Raw genomic sequence first — 21927 nt, 5'->3', positions numbered from 1 at the left:
TCTTTTGCTGTGTTAGTTTTACGGCAGATGTAATTATTATTCAACACAGCCTGATCTGTCTTAGGCAGCTTACTTGTCATTTCTTTAAGTAGTCTTCAGGAATAGTTCTCCAGGCTTCATGAAGGACATTCAAAGCTTTTCTTTGGATGTTTCTGCCTTTTGTTCTGTTCTCCATCAACATGATCAAACACTGCTTCAATAATTTTGAGCTCTGCAAATGATTGGGAGGCCAATCCATGACTCATAGTGTTCCACTCTGTGTTTTTCTATCCAAGTTTGATTTTACTCCACTGGCAGTGCGTTTGGGATCATTTTCATGCTAAATGAATGAAGCTGCTTATCGGGCCGTTCCAATTTTAGTCACTAGAGGGCAGCACAATCTCATGTAGGTCCGGTCTCACTCTTATTGAAAGTACAGCTAAGTTTCATTTTTTAATCTTATTTTTAACATGCAATTCAAGGCAAAGAAAGGATTCTTTTTCATGTTTTCAAACTGTTTATTTTTCTAAATAAAAGACATATTTACAAAATATATAATGCATTTATTTATTTAACAATTTCCACACTTACATTTTTGAGTTTCACCATAAATATAAACGCAGAAAAGCATGATATAGAAGGCTTTTTGTGTTTTACTGTGTTTAACGGCACATGTACAGGCTATTGCGTGTATCTGTGTTTGCCTACAGCAGGTCCTGCTCCACCCAGATGGTTTTCTTCTGCTCGTCCAGTATTCGGTCTTTGATCACCCTGATGAGGTCCTCCGTCCCTGCCCAGGCCTCCGGCTCCAGGGTGGCATACAGACATGGGATGCCCTCCAGCTCCTTCTCTTTTGCGCGACACAGCTTCACAAAGTCTTCCTCTGACTCCACGCGCAGAGGCAACTTCCTGTGTGGAGAGGAAACAGGAAGGAAGCAGCGATGAGGTGGTGAGTGTGGTTTAGAACCCAGTGTTTCTGATGAGATCCTGTCGACAGTCTGCAACAGCGGTCTGCATGCTTTTTCTCAGAAAGATAAGGCTGACGGTAATGGGTTCATGAGCTGGACTGCTATTTAAAGACACAATCCACCATAACATACGTCAAACATCTGGCTTCATTTAAAATCACGTAACGGACAGTTGAGGGGATCACGCACACAGATATTTTGAGTAAGGATCTAGATCTTGGTACCTTTCTGGGCAGGACACACACAAAAAGAAAGGTAATTGCAGCCAGCTACGATTAAAAGTTCAAAAGCAACAACAACATTAAACTGACATCCTCGGCTCAACGCCAACTCTTATCTGGTGTCATATCAAAATATCAGGGACTGTTTTTTTTTTTTTTCTTGTTCTTGGAAAAAAAGAATTGCGGTTTGCAGCTGTGTGGTTTGAGTCACAGGGTAAACATGCAAGATTAAACAAGCTTTGCTAGGTCTACCTTAATTTCTTGACATTTTTGTCACAGATCTTGACGTAGATGATGATTGGGTAGATTTCTCTCCGCAGAAGGTCCTTGACGCAGCTCAGCTCAGCCTCCAGCAGGCAGTGTTTGCCCTGGTGACGGGTGGAAAAAAACAGCCTTTACAGACAAATACAGATCTACTACGTACATACATGAACAAGGAAGTCTCATTAAAAGATTTTAAAGTTAACTGCTTTCGCATATATATCTATTCATTCTGTTGAGGAGTTAGGTGAGGACTTGGTCTTACAACCTGATTTCTCTGCACTACGAATAAATTAAATGAGGTCGGCCTTGAAGGCTTAACATCTTGACACCGCTGTGTTTCGGCCTTTAACTGCAAGACGCTGTCAGCTGAGGTAGGCCTACCACAGGCTCATCAGACCTAAATGTGTGTCTTGTGGTTAGCCTTTAGATAACGTCTATTTTTTAATTAGCCACAGCTGGTGACAGCTCATTCAGAGGGCACTAGCTTCCTACAGGCCTGCGTTCTGACTCACACTTCCCTCAGAAGCATTGTGATTGAGAAGCCTGCACCCCATTTCCACTGGACACACTTTTTCCATTTTAGCTCCCCTGCTTCGAGTATCACAGGTGTTTCCGTGCTTGGCATATGAAGCACAGGTGGAGACAAACTAGCACTACTTGGACCTCGGGACTACAGCTAGTCAGTCAGCATATTCACCTGGGAAATTGGGGGAGGGGGGGATTTTACTACAGCAGCATTTGTTTTATCAGGCAGAAAAACCAAAACATACTGTTGAACCTCCACCTCTTTTTCTCATACTAACATATGAGGGATTAAATGTGCAGTTCAATTTCTTTACATTGGTGGAAGGGGGGGGGGGGTATCACTTAACTGACCCACTTTATTTCAAAAGGTATGAATAGGACTGACAAACAACGATGTCATTTTTAGAGCAGTTGACTTTCTTTGACTTTTTTTTTTTTTAAGAAGAAGAAAAAAGACCGAGACTTGCACTGAACAACTACGCTTTACATCTTTAATGTTTCCTTATTTTGCATATTTATTTATTGTGTGTCTGTGTTTTAATATTGCGTGCACCGTGTCTGGATGTAGAAACTGGATTTACCAGCTTTTAACTGTTTTTTACAGCAGATGATACAGATTAAAGAACACGTGTTATTATCAAGCCATCAGACGCCTCTACAGCAACACCCAACTGCTGCTTACAGTTCTCAGTTTCCTCATGTGCAACATGCTGCATATTGCACCCCCCCCCCATCCCATGTACATTTATTTATTCATTACTTTTTTAACCTTATTTATTACTACAGTAAAACTTTACTGTTTAAACAAGCTTTCTGTTGACCAATGCTTTTTACATTTTTATATTTTTAATTTACATTTAAACTCTATATTGTGTATATCGTGCATTTTGCTATTTATCGTACTGTTTATTTTAATCTCTACTTTGTGACTACCTGTCTATGAAAAGCGCTTAATAAATAAACTTTACTTACTTACTAACTTACTTCTTTTATCTTAATTTCTTGTTTTTCATCTCATCAAACACATTTCAGTGTTTGTCGTAAATCACACATGACAAATAAAAGTAAAACTGAACTGTAATATTGGTTTGTTTTTTATATGTTTTTAAATAATCATGCTGTATAGAATAAAAGATATGTAATACCATATTGTAGGATCTTTGGTTACCATTATACTATTATTTTAGTTCCCCCTGTAATTTCTATGAACAGTTTATTACTGTAAAATGCTGCGACTCTCATGTTCTCAATTTATTTTCTTTTTTTTAAGTTTTCATATTATGACAGTATATCAGTGTTATCCTAAGAAAGCCATAGGTACACTTGGACTGGTTGCCAGTTTGTCACAGGGCTAACACAGAGAGCCAGACGACAGTCATTCATGCCTTTAGCCAGTTTAGAAACTCAAGTACCCAGCATGCAAAGTCCATACAGCTCCAACCAGCCGGGCCTTTCTTATTTTGCGTTAACAGTGCTAACCACTGCACCACTAAACACAAAATAACTGAAATAACAAGCAAAATATTCATAAATGGATTATTTAACCCTTTAAACAATAACCTGTCACCGGTGACGGTTAGCATTTTTAGCAAGGTTGGGCAACTCCAAGCCTTGAGGGTCAGAGTCCTGCAGGATTTAGACCTCACTCTGGGTCAAGACACCTGAATCAAATGATTAGTTCATTACCAGGCCTCTGGAGAACTTCAAGACATGTTCAGGAGGTAATTTAGCCATTTAAATCAGCTGTGTTGGATCATGGACACATCTAAAACCTGCAGGACACTGGCCCTTGAGGTCTGGAGTTGCCCACCCCTGGTTTAAAGGATAAATTAGTTTAGGGTTTAAAGGGTTAAACTTAACTTTTGAATTCCTGTAAATATGTGCGCTTACTAAAAGAAACAATATTTCAAAAAAATCTATATCTTGCTGTTAATATATTCATCAGGATTTCCACTGTAATCACATAGCATTACTATAGCATGTTTACTACATTTTTACAGCTATTTCTTAAAGGGTGAGAAGTAGGGGTAAGTTATATGATTGGGGTTAGGATGATAGCACATTTAAGGCTTGTTTGTTTCAGTTTCATCACACACAGTGTACACTTTAGTGTAAAGTTAACAAATAAAGCCTTATAGTTTCTATGTGTGCGATAATTAGGCCTGTGAATATGACAGGTTTATCACTGGTTACATTTGTTGTATGTCTTTTAGTGTCAGGTTGTCTCGATCATTATTAACTTTACAAATCTGAATAATTACATTAGAATAACATTCCCACAACAACGGGGGTCATGTCAGTCTTCCACACTCCCCTTTGACTAAAGTGGTCCCTTAACGTTTATAAAGGAGTAAACACATTAGGAGACGTTGCATTTTCACACACACACAATATAAACTCACTTTTGCAGCGACAGCCTCTATGTTTTCTCTGGTGATGCATTCAAAAGTGGCTTGTTTCTCTTTGTAGTGAATGAAGGGCTCCACGTTCTGTTTTAGATGAAACTCCTCCTTGGTCAAGCTGTCTGCTCAGCAGGATGCAAAGGAAACAGGACAAAAAAAGAAAAGATGTCAAGTCTGTTTCTTGTCTTGTCAAATTGTGGCTCTAAGGGCAGAGAGATGAAACTGTTCATTTGTTAACAGTCACCACAGCACATTTAGCACAAGGAACAGAAACCTTTGTGGTTTTTGCCGTGGGGAATGTCGACGTAATTGAGACTTCAAGCAGTCTCTTGAGTTCGCCAGATGTTCAACATTTTTTACACCGGCAACTTGTCGCGCCCCTGGTCCACTGGGACCGGTCGGTTTGTCATGTGACCGGAGTGTTAATTCTCTAAAAATCTGATGGGGCTGGCAACGTTTTCACATTACAGTGGGTCAGCTGAAGTGTCGCAACTAAACTATCTGTGTCATCTCTGTGCATCGTCATTCTAACTATCATCTGGGTCATCTTAAATCCTGCCTCTGCTGTCTCTTTGGCTATACTCCTTAACATTTACACACAGCACAATACCTGACCTACATCTGAGTAGTTGCTTCCTCTTCTCTCAACGACTCGTCTATAGTTTACATACTTCTTATCTCAATGAGGTATAAAGATTCCTCATTGTGAGCCTTCATACACTGACCTGGTTTGCAGATATTAAAGTCCATGGCTCCCCCCATGTTAAGTATTTTCTGGATAATGGTTTTGGCGAGAGCAGCGGGCGTGAATAGGACCGGTCTTCTTCTCTGGGTCCGCTGGAGGGTGACGGGACTGTAGGGAATCAGGCTCAAGCTCCTGCTCAGCTCACCATCTCCGTCAGCGGCATCTGTTTGCACCAACAGCCACAGCGTGCAACGAGAGGTATAGCACAATTATGACTCAGTTTGAGAACAGAAAGTGAAGAGCTGCCAAAAATAATTTTAGCAAACGAATATCTAGTCTGAATTTGAGCAACAGAGTGAAAAGAGAAAAAGCAGCCAGCAAAAGAAGGGCTCAGTGCAGATAAAAGAAACTAAGCACTGCATTGTACACCTTCAGTACTCTTTTTAAAAATTAACATGAATCTTGTGCAGCAACATTTCCAGTCACAGCCCCACCCCCATGTTCTATTAAAGCCTTTCATTCATGCTCTCACCTAAACAGTTAATTCCACGTTATCATATTTTTATAGTGTTACTGTTATAGCAGTTTTAGTTTCATGGCCTTTTCACACCTCGCTATGTAATTTAAATGTTTAAATTGCTGCTTTGGCTCACACATGTTATGCAGAGCACACAGTTCAAGCACTTTCCAGTCTTACACTTGAGCACAACTTCCAACCGTTTCCACCGCACACCCGTCTGTGTTTACATCAAGTGACATTTCACACACTTTCATCTTACTCTTCCAATGACTCCTTCAGCTCCTGTCAGGACTTCTTATACAACTGACACTTCACACGCTCTGAGCTTTTTGACAACAAAAACCATCAAAACAACTTTCCACAACTTTTGCTTTTTTAGACGCGATTTACTTCAGTTGCTCTCTGTGCTCACGGTGTCTTCAATCCTCAACTCCTTTCAGCTTTTTTTCTTCCTTTTTTTCGCGCTTCAGCTTCACCAGAATTGCTTGCATGGAAAATGGCACCTATGCACCCTTTAGCAGCTCTTTACCACTGCTGCTTTCACTTTCTGCGCTTTTGACAGCCACTTCAAATGCTTCAGCTGTGAATTTTCCGTAGTTAGCACATGTGCACCGTCTTTGTTTTGTCTCTCCCCCCCAACCGACCGACTGCAACGCTTTGTGCTCACCTTCGGGTCGAAGCACCTCAAAGCCTTGCCTGGGTAGTGTTGTGCTGCCTGAGTTGATGATCCTCACACGCTCATTGCTGTTCATTCGCTTGTACTTGATGTCCACCCTGCTCACAAACTGCAAATCAAAGCAGATATAGAAAAAAAGGCCTGAGTTACTGAGACGTGGAGGCAGTTGCGCATCGGTTTTATGGAAAACGAAGAGTTTATTAGGACCAATCTTGATTCATTGTCTTAAGTTTCCGCACCGCCGAACAACTCTCGACATCGCGACAACTGGAGGTTTTGTTTGAACTTTATTACCTGCAGTATTTGAGTGAGGAAGATGCTCGCTCTAGACAAGCGCGGGCTGGCTCTGGGATCAGGAGAGTGGCTGGTTTCTTCTGGTTGTAAATTATTCTAGGCAGAAATGAAAAGCATACATGAATGTTGTGATCCAAACTGTAACAAACACGCTTTTGTGAGCACAACATAGCAGAATAACGCCCTGAAATAACTACTTACTCAACCAACCTGACATCAATGTAAACTGATGCTGACCCAAGCTTAAGCAGAAAGCTTAGTTCTAGCATGTTATCAAAGAGCACTCTAGAGTGTTTTCTTTTTGATTGCAGATGCATGGGCATGTATACGGCTTGTTTATCATGCAATGCAGGTACCTGAAAGGGTATCTCATGGATGAACTGCAAAATAAATCCAATCTGGAATGCAATCTGGAAACCCATCGCCTAGTCTCAGATTATTTGGAAATGCATAGAAATTTTTTTTCGAGGGGAGGGTTGCAACTATCATGCAGGCGTGGTTGCATGCAAACTGCTTGCAATCAATATTGGAAAGAAATATCCAAAATATACAGAGATGGCCAGGATAAGAACTATTAAATGGTAAATTTTTTATTGGGAAATAGTTGGATATTAATCATTTCTGGGAAAACTGCCTTTGTTGTTCCGGTTGTGCACATCAAACCACCTCCCCCGCCAATCCAATGACCTAGGAAGGATTTTCCCCCACATGACGCGTTAGTTTGCGAACCCTTAATTTGCAACCCAGACTATAAGACTTATTTACGCATCTTTGCTTTAGTCAAATACCCGTATTCAAATTTTCAATGCACTTTTTTAAACTAAGTGAGAGAGCGAGAGGAAAAAGAAAGAGGCTGAGGTTTCTCACCCTGTTGTTCCGTTGAATTTCATTCTCTTCTTTCCCCCCTCGATACACTAACTTCTGAATCTTTACCAGGAGCAGCTGCTGGGCTCTATTCACACACGTAAACACACAAAAACACACACACACATGCACACTGAATGCTTGTCAAGATTCTCCCTCCGTGTACGAACTCGTCCTCCCTCGGGCTTCTTTTTATTATGCTCTGAGGTTACAACAGGCTGTTTCTGCAGATGTTTCAGGTTAATGCTTCTTTGGTGTAATGTGTAATCTTTCAGGGGATCAGTGGTAATCAGCTGCTACTGCATTTTGAAAATCTGAGCTAAAACTCACTCACAAACTTCAGTTTAAAAAACAAAAGCATACAAAGTCTGTACCGTGAGTAACTGGGTATAGTGCCTCGCTCAGCCAGGTCAGAGCCGCTGTAGGGGTCCACACGGGCGCACTGCCACTCACAGCGGCCCTGGTGCCTGGTGTCCAGCACGTGCACCACCTCATCGCAGCGCACGGACAAAGAGCAGCTGTCCGACTGTCCGGAGATGTTGAGGTTGACACGTATGTAGAATGAGTCGCCGGATGCTAAAGTGCCATCTGCTAGATTGCTCTGGAGACGGCGATAAGCTGCAGGGCGAGCATATATTTGAGTTCATGTATGCTGTGGAGTCACATTAAACAAATGTTCCAATATAAACATCACTTACAGTCGTGGCTGGCTCGATAGTGCAGGGTGATGGGCCCAGAGCAGTGCTGCAGAGTCCAGTGGGCTTCTTCCTGAGTGCTCGTCTCCAATGAAATGCTCTGGTTTTCCCCACGTATGCACCCTTCAAGCTGGACAGCCAATCACAGCAGAAACAAAGATTACCGATTAGTCCCTTCTAAAAACTGTCACAGGAAAAGGAACAGAAATAGAACAAATAAAACAAGCAGGTGTCTAAAATTATGAATTCGGCGTGTTCCTCGTTCCTCTCTAAATGTCCATCCACGTTCCCAGTTCTCTAAAGAGCTTTTCTTTTTGCACATCCAGCTGTTTTAACTGAGGTCGTCTTACTGCCACCATGAATCTTTTCACAATTAAAACATTCAGGAGGTAGATGACATACAAACATGAGGTGGTGGCCCTCTCGTAGCCCCGCCTTCTCTGCGTTGGACCCAGACTGGACATACGAGATGAAGATCCCGCTGTCGTTGCCACCGATCAGCCTGATGTCCTTCAGCAGGTTGTCGCCTTGCAGTGACAGCTCCTGCACCGGCTTCAGGGACCCGCTGAGTCTGGAGAAGGAGGAAAGAGACGGGCGGAACGGCCTGCACGAGCACGCAAAGACACAAAGCAGAAGGTGTTTGTAAGTCAGCATCACTTTTCGCTTTTATTCCTGTGTGCGTTTCTGCACCAGCGGACATGCTGTACCTCTCCAAAGAGAGTTTCCTGAAGATGTTGTTGACCTGCTCCAGGTCATAAGTGTCCATTCCTTCAGACTGATGGGAAGAGGAAGATGAGTGCACAGAGGGAGGACCACGCTCATCCTCTGAGGAAAGAATAGAAATAGATGGATCATTTTTTTTCCTTCAAAAAGAAAAACCAGGTCAACTGAAGGTAAACATAGTATCTCAGATCACAAATAGCAGATGTTTAAAAAGTGCATTACCAAGCTCCATTTCCATGTTGTCACTGTCAAAGTCAGAGATGCTAAAACAGACAAAACAAATCAGACTGAAGGGAAGGCAAACCAGCAGAAATTCTTCAAACTTTACTGCCATGAAGTTCAATCGGTCGTCTCCGTGACGTTTATTCAGTACCTGCGGGGGTAGAAGTCGTGCTCCTTCTCCCTCTCTCGACGGTAAAGGGACGCTTTCTCAGGGGGTTCAGGAAGAGTGGACAGGATGCTGTCGTTACGGCAACGCAGCTGAAAGGGAGAAGTCGCCATTATACGCTGGACAAGCCATTTACGTCAACACTGCATTAGATTCTGGATAGACCAGGATTTCTACAAAGAGCAGCCAGGATGATTATTTTTTACCAAAATCAGAGCGGCGCAATTTCACTGGTATTAAAAGTAAGCAAAAACAACTGAGTCGCACCATTTGCCTGTTGCTGGGTGAATCCACCGGGCTGAACATGAGCTGGGAGGTGGACGAAGAGCAGGTGAGCGGGGGAGCCGACGAGGGCGGATATGTGGGGGAAATAGGGATGCTGGGTGAGGGAGGGAGAGAGCTGCTGTTGCCATAATTCGGCACGTTGATCTCCAGAAAGTTGCCTCCGTTGGTAGGAGCCGAAGCTGGAAGGTGGAGATAAACTTTGATAAAGCTGCACAAAAGGATTGGTCACATGTTGCTGTAGGAAATGCGGCGGTAGGTAGTGTTACCTGCAGGGTGACTGTTCTCTGAGTTGATTGGAAAGTCTTTCAGTAAAGAGACTGGAGACTTTACTCTATTCTAAAAGACAAAACACAGTCATTTTGATCAGTTTGTCATGTGTAGCAGAGCCATTTGATAAATCTCTGCTCTGTGCATTAGAAGGTATTGAGTTTGGTCTTTGCTTCACATGATCTATAAGGTTAAGGAGAGAATAACTGACCCCCGCTTTGAGGTTGAGTCTGCGTCTGAGTCGGGGCTCCTCGGAGAAGAACTTGTCGTCAGGCGACTCGTCGCTGGAGCATTCAGACTGTCCCTGTGCCAGTTTACTATCATCTCCCTGAGAAATGATGGACGGAGGTAAATCCCTTGGTAGACTCTGCAAAAACAGTGAAACTGTTAAAGGGGAGGAATGTTTGGCGAAAACTTGAGCATTTTTTAAATCGATATGTGAAGAAAAGAAACAATATCCCTTCGCACTACTGTGTCTGACCTGGTCTAGGTTGATGTCTTTGGACATTCGTCGCAGGCGAGACTCCAGAGTGACCAGCTTAGCGTCTTTGCGTACAATCTCCAGGTGGAGTTCATCGCTCCTCTCCTCCAGCTCTCTGATCTGCTTGCGATACTTGTCCTTGTCGATGAGACACTGGGAGAACTGGTGCTGGGCCTCGTCTCTGGCTCGAAATGCCTGCAAGCAGCAGAGGAGTTAACACAGAAGTATGAATGATTTTGTATGTATGAAATCATGTGTGTTGTGTGTGTTTTCACCTGGTCTCTCTCCTTCTCCACCTCGTCTAGCTGTACAGCGATGGTGTCTATGCGGTTGCGATACATCTCGCAATCCTTCTGCAGTGTGGAGCACTTCAGCTCCAGGTCCTCCTTTTCTTCCAGGTACTGCATACATGGACACGCACACACACACACGCACACAGACCAAAACTAACGGTTATTTATAGTTAGACAAAAACAGGTAGAGAAATACAGGAAGAGAAACAGCGGGAGAGAAATAAAGAGCCACCAGATTATGCAGAAAGAGGCCTGAGACGGGGCTTTCTTCAAAGGTCTCATGGGGCACTGGTTTAGGTTTTTAGGGTGTGTTACTGCAAAGCCTGTTTGTTCAGTGTGCCTCTCTGCACCACACTGCTACATATTCACACATTTAAACACAGATGGAAACAAGCTGCCAGACAGAAATATGACTGCTAAACTCCCATTTAGCCCACTTACAGCATACAGCCATACATTCTTATGTGTGTGTGTGTGTGTGGTTGTAACCTTATCTCGTAGTTCCTCTGCCTGTCTGATTTCTTCATGCAGGTTGTAGAGGCGGTTGACCAGATCCTGTCTGTCTTCTAGTGCTTCCTGTCTGTCATGCTCCAAAATGTCAAGGATGGCCTTGTCTGACTCAGGTAAAGGGCCGGGCTGGGTAAGAAACACACACACACATTAACACTGTTAGATATGAAATCATATGACTGGCTGCTACACTGCAGTTGTCAACCTTTCCTTTTTATGCTTATCAGCAAGGAAATAGTGAGTCAACCAATAAGTGTGAGTTTATTGATAGAACACCTCATCACATTTAGACCTTCTTCAGAGTAATTTATAGAGCAAAGTTAAGAAAAATAAAATGATGCATCTATTGTCCGTTCCCTTATTTCATGGCACACTCACTGGACACTTCAATGGGTACAGCTTTTCAGCTGTTTATTAACACAAAACAAGTCAGTGCGTGTAGACACGGTCAAGACGATCTGCTGAAGCTCAAACTGAGCATCAGAATGAGGACGAAAGGTGATTTAAGGGATTTTAAAAGGTGGCGTTGTTGTTGGTGCCAGTCGGGCAGATCAGTATTTCAGAAACTGCTGATCTACTGGGATTTACCCACATAATCATCTATATAGTTTAAAGAGAATGTCCTGAAAAAGACATAACATCCAATGAGCTGCAGTTCTCTGGGTAGAAATGCCTGATTGGGAGTCTGTTCTTGGTTCTTTAGAGGTTTGTATTCTAACTTTAGTTCCTGTTTGGTTTTCCATGATGTTTTCAGCTCAGAATTTCTTTTCTTTTATATTTTGTAACTATAGTTATTGTTTACCATTAACCCCTTTCCCATCATTATATTACATCCATTGTCTTTTGATTCCTGTTTTATTTTGCTAGCCTCCTGTCCCGTGTATGTGTACTTAGTTTTGAGTCCAATGTCTTGTTTTCCCAGATTAGGAAGAGTGAGGAAGGCACCAGTAACTCAAAAACCACTCATTACAGCCAAGTTATGCAGAAGAGCATCTCTGAATGTAGAATTATGTAACCTTGGCGCAGATTGGCTACAGCAGCAGAAGACCACATTGGATCTGGTCTCTCATGTCAACTAACAACAGGAAACTGAAGCTGGAATTCATATTTGCTCACCAAAAGGGGAAACAGACAACTGAAGAAACATGCTTGGTCTCAATTTCTAGTGCGACATTCAGATTACAACATGAAAGCATGGATCCATCCTTCTTCGCCTCAGCAGGTTAGGCTGCTGTTGGTGGTGTAATGGTGCAGGGATGGTGCTTTCTTGGACATGACAATGACTTTGTTGTACTCAGATGGTCTCTAATAGAACGCTTTGAGGTGTTGTTGAAACGGGAGATTCACATCATGGATGTGCAGCTGGCAAAACTGCAGCAACTGTGTGATGCTATCATGTCAATATGGACCAAAATCTCAGAGGAATATTTCCAGCATTTTGTTGAATCTATGCCACGGAGAATTAAAGCAGTTCTAAAGACAAAAAGAGGCCCAATCTGGTACTAACAAGGTGTACCCAATGAAGTGGCCAGTGAGCGTGTCTACTGTTAAAGATGGTGGATGTTCATATTAAACATGACCAAATACTCTTAGCTCTCTATGATGTCAATGAGAGCAGATTTTCCCAATATGGTCATCTGAGGCAAACAGGTTTGTCGGTGAGCACAGAAGCCACACCCACTTGTTTTCAAAGCCTTCTGTTTATGAGAGGCAGGCAAGAAAAAAGTTGGCTTAAAGGTAGATAAGCCTTTTTACTTGTTTTAACAAATCAGCCTTAAATCGTCTTCAGACTGTGCAGAATGCTGCAGCACGTCTCTTAACAGGCACCAAGAGAAGATCGCATATCACTCCAGTCTTGGCCTCCCTTCACTGGTTGCCTGTAAATTTTAGGTTTCAGTTTAAAATTTTAGTTCTAACCTTTAGGGCCCTGCATGGTCAGGCTCCTCAATATTTATCTGACCTGCTGAAATCACATACATCTTCTCGGGCTTTAAGGTCATTAGATCAGAGACTGCTGGTGGTACCGCGCACTCGTTGTAAAACTCGTGGTGATCGGGCCTTTCAGACTGTGGCACCACGGTTGTGGAATTCTCTCCCACTGTCTCTTCGCTGCACGGACTCCATTGATTGTTTTAAGAAACAGCTGAAGACATTTTTATTTAGAAAAGCATTTGATTAATTTCTTCTTATGCTGTTTTTATAGTTTTATTGTTTTACATTGTTTTATTTACTGTTATATTGTTTTATATTCCCATTTTCTGTGTTGTAAAGCACTTTGTGATTTTTATCTGTGAAAAGCGCTATATAAATAAATTTTACTTACTTACTTACTTACTAAAAATGCAGAGCAGTTAAAAGTTCCCACAGCAAATAAACACACATAGACCGATGATATAAGATTATTTTTTATCTGTGAATCATGCAAATAGAAAACTATGCAATTGGAACTGAAAAATGAATGAATAATAGGTTCTATTATTAGTTAGTCCAACCCAGCTCAGTAGCTCAGTCCTTTGGTGTCGATGGTTTTTGTACCTTACACTTTTGTTTTGCACTTACAGCAGCAGACAAACAGCAGTTGGGCTGCAAACTCAGTGTTGCATTTAGCTGCTAAGATATTTTTACACACATGCGGAGATAAGCATTTGACAGCTCACGCTAACAGCTTGTTGTGCTGCTCTGAAGTGGTGAAAATGTATTTATTACAGTCGGTTTAACTTATGATAGCAGAGCAGGCAATGTCAGTGCTTTATTACATAATGCTCAAGTACCTGTATGATGGACTGTAGCTCCTGCAGTTTGATCTTGAGCATCTCGTTCTCTCTTTCCAGCTCAAAGATCTGCTCTCTCTTTGGCCGATTCTCGATGTCGTTCTTCAGCTTCAGACTCTGTCTCCTCTCCATCTTACACTCTTCCTCCACCTTGTTCAGCTTGTGCTTCAGTTGGTCAATCTATAACGCAGACAAGACAGTGATCAGCACCGAGCTAGAGGAACGCTCTTACTGTTTTTGTTTTTTGTTCATTGATTATCATTAATACACAGAGTGATGATGGCGTTTATCTGCATGTGCTTTAATACGTCAGGCAGTACCTCCAGCTGCAAGTCTCGGCTTCTCATCACAGCCATGTTCTTCTCCTCACTCAGCGTGGCGTACCTCATGGCCAGCTTGTAGTTTTCATCCTTTACTCTCAGGAGCTCATCACTGTAGGTGTTTCTCTCCTCTCTCAGCTTATTGTACCCTAAGCGGCAACCAAAAATGTGAAAATGTAGCTTTACTAGATCCTTCTTCTTTATTCGCTTTGCTGTTGGGCAGCAGTTGTTTCATTGGTGGAAATAAGGAATATGGCTTCCCTTTATGTGTAAAGATTAACATCATTTTATGTTTTGCAGCACATTACATGACATCCAAAAACAAGCTCAACGCTGATATATTAAAAAAATGATAAAAGTCACAAAGCTAATTATATGAGCATGTGAAAGCCTAAAGAGTGTACTTGCACTATTTTTAGTATTTATTTGTTTGTGCTTGGTGTTCCAGCTGCAGTGTTTAACTGCATGGGGCATAAAGACCACAGCGTCCTAGTTTCACTGGTAGTCTTTGAGAGACAACAGAGTTTATCCATATCGAACCTGAATGTGGTGCACCAGGCGGGGCAAACCAAGCCTGTGTGGTGGGTTGCAGTTTCAGCAAATCGTGGTAAGCTTTTGGTTTAGATTTTAGGTTTAACCATTTGAGACAATAGTCATCTGTCTTTACTGTCTGCAGCGAGTAGGTGTGTGTGTGTGTGTGTGTGTGTGTGTGTGTGTGTGTGTGTGTGTGTGTGTGTGTGTGTGTGTGTGTGTGTGTGTGTGTGTGTGTGTGTGTGTGTGTTTTAAGCATCCAAGACATCAGCAGCAGTGGTTGGAAGCATTATCTTTTCGGTAAATGCATCCCAGTAAACATATTAATGATATACTGTAAGTTATTCGCTTTGTGAGAATGGCAAACAACACCTTAGTGCAGCCACGCAACTGCATTGTCAGTCTTATTAATACAAATTCAGCGTAGAGACACAGATGGTGGGAAGCTAGTAAACTGCGGTCAGGAAATATATCAAACAAAAACAAAAACTTTACTCTGCTGGAAGGCCTGAAGCTCCTGATTGGCCAGCTTTAACTTCCTTTTTTCATCTTCCAGAGTGACGAACTTCTTGTTGAGCTCAGCGTGCTGCAGGGTCTTGACTTTGGACTGCTGCTGCAGCTTCGTGACTTCATTCATCAGAAACTGCGTCAGACCCTCGTGACCCTCTTCCACTGCAGGAGAGCAGAGGAGGAAAAAAAAAAACAAAGTATATTATACACCTCTGACTTTATAACAGGATTGCAAAGTAAGCTGATTTGGATCAATTCAGCTCTTACACTGCATAACTGAAGTGACTGCTTTTGCCTGAACAGAGCTATAAAGCAGCTACAGAACGACCAGTTCACAAAGTTTCCTCCCATAACTGGAGTTATGAATTGGAGCTATCTACTCCATTTGAGTCAAATACTCCTGGGCAACTTTGGATTCAGCATCTTGCAGAAGGAGCAGGCAATCGATCCACCAACCAACCTTCAACTCACACATGTCACACTTCACTTCAGAAATTTTCTACACTTCACTGTCCATCAAAGCCTGTATGAGTCTTTGTAGTACACGGAAGATGTGTGTTCATGCATGTATGTGCTGGATGCAAAGATTTTTGCCTCACCGACAATGGTGGAGAAGCGTCGTGTGGGTTCCTTCCCCGTGACCAGCTTGTACAGGTCAGGGTAGTAAAATTCCAGACTCTCCAGGAAGGCCACGTACCCCCGCTCGCCTTTAGTGTGGAGGATGTCAAGTAGACGGCCTGAGAGAGGAAGGGTTAACATGTGAGAGGTCAAAGAAAAAGAAAGCAAAATAGGAGTTCTGCCTTTAATAATTAACAAATGTGGAAATACGCCTTTCTACCCACTTGTGCGGTTTGTTTTTGTGGCAAGCACTAGTGAGTTGAGAATCTCATCCTCATCCAGTTCATCCAGGACTTTGCACTGACGAAGGTAGGGCGTGAGCTTTGACGGGGTGATCGTAGTACACAGGTTGTAGCGTTGGCTCTCCACCTTCTCCCACAATGCCTCCACATCATCAGATGTCCCATTTTCCATTTCTTACACCCTTAAAAAGTAGCAGAACCCACAGGGGGGGGGGTTAGCTGTGCAGCATGTTGTCTGTTTTTACATGTCTCGTACTGGAAATTAACTTATGCGAGTTAGCTGAGGACATCGCAGATCTGTGAATGCTCCCTGAACAGTTATCAGGCACAAAATGGTGAATGAAAAAGGAGAAGGAACTGAGAGGACATATTTGTTAGGTTATGAGAAACCACATTTGAAATATGATAGCTTAGTTTACTTTCAGACATCAGCAAGACTAAGAAAGATGCACCAAATTAAAAGATATACACATTTATATGATCCCGAAAGAAGTTTCTACTTTGGTAAAAACAGAATAACACAGTGTTTTTAAATATATAAAAGTTGATTTTGTTTGTGAGCCACAATAATTTCTGTTTATGAATTTCATGCTACTTATTTCTGTCATATGGATGGAATCTCTTTCCTTCTTTGGTCTGATGGGTTGCCATCAGATAAAATCTGGGGATGCATATTAATGGTTCTGGGAAGCTGATTGAACTTTTAGCCTCCTAGTTTTTCCGTTAGTACCCCCACCAACTATTACCAGAAAGTTGACATTTGTGGTTTTCAATAAAATTTCCGAACAGACCACCAAGTGACACATAATACACACATCTCATACAGAGAGAAGTGTATCAATTTTAGCCACCAGCTACGTGCAAAAACTAGCTGCATGTTTGGCATCAATTAGCAGATGTTAGCATGCTAACATGCTAAGCTAAATGCTAAATTAAAAGAAAGGGCATTAAAAGAAACCTTTAGTGCATATAGTGCATATAGTTACTGCTGTCTCATAGAGAAATGTCTAAATTATTACATTTCTGTATTTAAATATGAAAACACTCATTTACCAAGTTTTCATCTAAGTGGTCAAGGACAGAGCACCTGTGGCTGCCCAACAGAACCAGAAGCTATGCCAGGTAGGATGTATATACTGATACTGCTGTAATTACATGAAGCCACTACTTTTTTTAAAGCAGATTTTTTTTGTTGTTTTTATTGCTGAACCATTTCACTGCCACCATTGTTTCCATACAGAGAGAAACCACCATTTTAGGCCTTGATTATCTTATGGCCTTCATAAACAATGGTAAAAAAAAAAAAGGAAGCACAATAAGAATTATATGCTTCTGTGTTGCTACATTGTAAGCAGCTTAAGTCATTCTCTAGCTCCTCCGTCGTTCTCCGAGAGCCATGAGGTGAAAGAACTTAGGTCTGGTAAATCCCTTGTCCTACCCAAAACTGCATATACTGACATCACTCGAGAAAACGCATCATTATTGACTCATTTTCCTATCTGAGACTTCCAACTGATCTCATATTTATTGTATTACCTCCAAGGTGTAAAATCTTTTTTTATATTTATCTTTATAGCTGATATGGTCCTGAAATATGATAACCGATGCATCTAAAAGAGCCGCTTCATGCCTTACTAAGTATAACAGAACTTTGGTCCCACACACTCTTGACATAGACTTTAATTGGCTGACATCTTTCCATTTGCCTCTCCACTCTTTTAATTTTTACTTTTCCAGAGACAAATTGGTGCTCTCTTGATCTTCCTCTTACTCCCACTTGGTTTCCTCTCTCCATCTTATACAGGCATGCACACTGTCCATGCACTGCTGGCATTTGCATGCTCTTTGGGTAGTGGGTGTTATCCTACAAGCCCGCTTTGTGACTTGAAGCCAACAGTTAGGCAAATCATGGTTATCTGATGCCGCAGCACATGTAAACACACACAATCACGCATACTTTTGCATACTCTAACTGCATGTGTAAAAACTGGAGCTTGTGCTTTTGTCCTGCTTAGAAATGACACATGCTGGTTATAATGCCAGAGCAGCATCTGATGTACCCAGTTTAATCTTTATTGTAAATGTGAAAGTAAATTAAAAGTGAGATTAAGCTCCTCTCAACAGCTTTACCTCTATTATTTTGTAACTGCCTTCAGATATTTGTGCAGACAGTGAACAAAATCAATGACAAGCTTCTCCGCAGTTCGATACAAGCACAAACATCACACCCTCTCAACTCTTAAGCTATTATTTGTATCTACAGCATGCATACCCTGCCACAGTCACTGCAGATGATAAAACCACAAACACTCAGACCAACACACACAGACACACACACCCCTGCAGTTGTGCACATGCACAAATACACAGTGCATGCAGGCACATTATAAACACACACAAACACACATGCACGCACAGACCCCTTCAGTAACCACACACATGTTTCCTCTTCTCTCTTTTCTTAATTTGGACTTGATTACCGAGAAAGCTCATCCTTGCTTCCTCCTTTTCAAACCAGATGTGAGTAGCTGCTCCCTTCCTCTCTTCTCTGTTCGTCTTCACAGACAGCCACTCTTGTTTATAGTACTGCGGTCAGAGGAGTTGATTGTCCATTTTAAAGCAGTGCGCAGACGTGTGCATCTGTGTGTGTGTGTGTGTGTGTGTGTGTGTGTGTGTGTGTGTGTGTGTGTGTGTGTGTGTGTGTGTGTGTGTGTGTGTGTGTGTGTGTGTGTGTGTGTCTAACCCTCCCTTCCTTTTTGTTAATGTCTCTATACTTAGAAAACTCAGTTTGACTTTTTGCAGGTGAAGAAAGAAATGCACTCACACACACACCCACCCAAAGAAAAAAAATTTGAATTTCCTTTTTGGAGAAGTCACACTACATGTTTTCGCTTCAGTATTTCCACTCAGTGGAACACGATAAATAAAGAAACCTCCATTTCAAGTGCTTCTTTAACGTTGCTCTACCTGTGCACCCAAGTGAAAGACTTACTTTATATGGTTTTCAAACGGGATTTCAGTTGCTTTGAGCGTCAGTGTTTCACCTCAAATACAACGGCATCAAACTCATTCTGAAACCATTTTCATTTTTGTGCATCTGTAATGGAAAGCAGTAAAGTGTCCTTAAAATGGTGATCCTTTGTCTGCAGTGCACTGACTATTTAGAAAGCTTTTCTTTCAGGGCCGGGTGTGAACCGCTTTGGAAACACACCAAACTGCTGTGAAACCAGGTTGTATCATGGGAATCAGTTTGCTCGAGACCACTCTCTGACAATCAGCGAATATGCAGTCATTCTGAGACTTACATGACACTAGTTTCTGCGGGTCCATCTAAGATCAGAGCATATAATGGAAGCTGAGATTAATTTTCAAATCAACAAGAAAAAGTCAGTGGCAGGGGGGGTGTTCACTGTAAATCCCAGAGAACATAAATCTCTGTATAAATCCCTGCAAAATCAGAGTGCTGAAAGAATTTAATTAGGAAGATGCAAACGGTAAAGACGCACAGATATTCCTCTCTAAATAAAATAATACAAATAATTCAAATTTTGATCTAATATACAGCTTAACAGTGTTGCAACTCACAATGTGTGACATAGGATGACAGTGCCATTGATCCGCACAAGCAATTTGTACTATTTTCTGCTTTATTCTGTTGCGGATAAATGTTTTGCATTGAGTTTTCAAATACAGTCCATCCAGGTGCACGAGATCAGGTCATATGATCCTACGTGGGGGGGGGGGTCAAGGCTTACTGTCAGAGTGTTGGCCTCATACAGCTAGCTGATAGGCAGATTATGATTGGTTCAGGTGCACAAACCATCATAAAGACTCCATTGTCTGGCCGAATAGCTGAAGCTATAAGAATTTGATATCTGGGTTCCCTCTGTGGAGATCGGTGAAAGAACACAGCAGACAAAGGCGGACGTCGAGCGTCTCTAAAAGATTAATATGCACTGCTTTCGTAGTTTAGCAGAACAAATAAATAAGCAAAAAAATACTTTGCATCTCACTTTTAATTTAACTGAAAAGAATGAACAGTTGAGCCCAGAGATGACAGGCAATAGGCATAGCTTCCCATGCCTGTTAGACCAGCTTTCACAACAAGTTAATATTACTCCTTTTTCTGCTTACAGCATTTGAAAAGGGAGTGCATGCTGTTGATGGGGTGGTGTCCCTTTGTGTGCACTTTTTAAAATTAGATCGTCCCATTTCCTGACAAATATTACTCAACACTTTCAGGTTTTTGGTTTTTTACAAGCCGACGCCAATAACATCTCGGTGCGCTGTCCGTGACATGTGTGTGTCCTTGCGTCTCCCTCACTCTCACTGGATGTCATTGTTTCTCCACCTGCTGCTGGAATCCCAAACATTTGGATATTGCCAGATAAAGAGCAGACCATGACAGGATTGCAGATATTATATTACACATCTAATAGCCTATAAATTTTCTAATGTAAGAGCCAGAAAAACAGGTGAACGGAGTCATAAATGCAGATGACAGATTTGCCATCATCTTTTATCGAGTGTCGTTTCTTCTGAGAGAATACCTGCCTTGTTTTCAGAAGGGTGGTGCGGTCTATATTTTAATCATAGCTGTAATCTAGATGACACACAGCACGGTTTAGAAAGTCTGTCATCGCTGCGGTGATATGAGGTGTAAAGCCTGTGTGACTCCTCGCTTTTTCCACTCCAAAAAAGTGCGGCACGTTTACAAGGCTGTTGGTGAACCTTTTCCCTCAATAATAAATATGAAAAGTTTTGACATATTTATGAGGGAAAGGGAGGGGAGACGGGCAAGTCTATACCGGCCATTTTTTTGCTTACCTGAGATGCGGCGGATGTGAATTTCAAAGAGTCGCAGAGACGGTAAAGTTGGCCTCTAGCTGCGGTGTGGAGCCTGATTCTGTTGTTTTTCTTGCCTTGTTAAAATCTAAACACCGGTTTATCCACCATGGATCCTAAAAGCTCAGGTTGTCTCCATTTATCCGAAAGAATGAGAAGTTTCTTTTTAAAAAAGAGAGCGGAGAGCGCATGGGAGCTGCGGCCCCGACTCACTGCCTCAGATAGAGATAGAGAAACAGAGAGAGAGAGAGAGAGAGAGAGAGAGAGAGAGGAGGCGGGCGATGTGAGCTCGGATGGAAATAACAAGCTCTGCGCACGGAGGTGAGGAAGAGCGCAACCCCGCAGCAGCCGCCGTGACCTGCAAGTGTTTGCGCTGTGGCTGTGATCAGATACGGCATCACTGCCCTGCCATAAACCCGTCCACTCTAACAGGGACCTGTGAGTTTACAGTGTATTATATGAGGATTGTTATGCTTCTTGTCTAACAATCTGACGTAAACTCAGCTGGGTGATATCAACTTAACGGCAGCTTCTTTTTCCCCCTTTTATTTCACTTCATTATCTTCGTCTGATGCTGTGCTTCAGAAAGAGAAACACTTAAATGCATTCCCGAGGATCAAGCTTCACCGATCATAACGTGAAAACACCCTTTGGCCATAGGCACCCGATAGGTATTTGTATTTTTATGGCTTTATATGGCCTACATATTGTTACATTGATGATGGCAACATTTCAGCACCCTGACACTGCATAAACTATTTATCTGTTGCTTTAGTCCATAAGAGCCGATGTGCCATTCGTCTAGATTTCACATACAAGTGAAGTTTCAGCCACAACTGGCTAAAAAAAAAAACCTGGTCTTTACACGCGAGCAAAATGCGTATTAATAGTGCGCAATTTTGTAATGTCTTTCACGTCTAAATAGGGGAAGAAGACGTTGTGGTGGGATTATGCAACTATCATTAACATAGAGAAGGAGCTGTATTCTCTTCACTGGAGAAAGAGCACACGACTAGGGGCTAATTTGCATTAAAGCAAATAGAAGTGTTA

General features: G+C 42.0%; 1 protein-coding gene across 2 annotated transcripts; it reads right to left on the bottom strand.

Moving 5' to 3' along the window:
* Positions 1–529: 529 nt before the first annotated feature.
* On the bottom strand, positions 530–21096 carry card11 (caspase recruitment domain family, member 11). 2 transcript variants are annotated; one of them, XM_026165529.1, is made up of 25 exons: positions 20860–21096; positions 16015–16214; positions 15772–15909; positions 15158–15334; positions 14132–14280; positions 13812–13991; positions 11020–11166; positions 10513–10638; positions 10238–10432; positions 9968–10123; positions 9756–9825; positions 9472–9668; positions 9190–9296; positions 9039–9079; positions 8801–8918; positions 8496–8697; positions 8097–8223; positions 7773–8016; positions 7402–7486; positions 6535–6630; positions 6232–6349; positions 5085–5267; positions 4360–4481; positions 1421–1536; positions 530–888 (listed from the first exon to the last, which is right to left on the bottom strand). In XM_026165529.1, the coding sequence occupies exons 2-25, from the start codon at positions 16202–16204 to the stop codon at positions 684–686; spliced, it is 3489 nt and encodes a 1162-aa protein (XP_026021314.1). In that variant the 5' UTR covers positions 16205–16214; positions 20860–21096; the 3' UTR covers positions 530–683. The 2 variants fall into 2 exon arrangements, with proteins under 2 accessions (XP_026021314.1, XP_026021315.1); XM_026165530.1 differs by lacking the exon at positions 20860–21096 and adding an exon at positions 17086–17210.
* Positions 21097–21927: the final 831 nt, after the last annotated feature.

This window comes from Astatotilapia calliptera, chromosome 4, assembly GCF_900246225.1.
Source record: "Astatotilapia calliptera chromosome 4, fAstCal1.2, whole genome shotgun sequence".
In the NCBI taxonomy this organism is placed as follows: Eukaryota; Metazoa; Chordata; class Actinopteri; order Cichliformes; family Cichlidae; genus Astatotilapia; species Astatotilapia calliptera.
The sequence above is the reverse complement of the archived record's forward strand: the minus strand, read 5'-3'. Positions and strand labels throughout refer to the sequence as shown.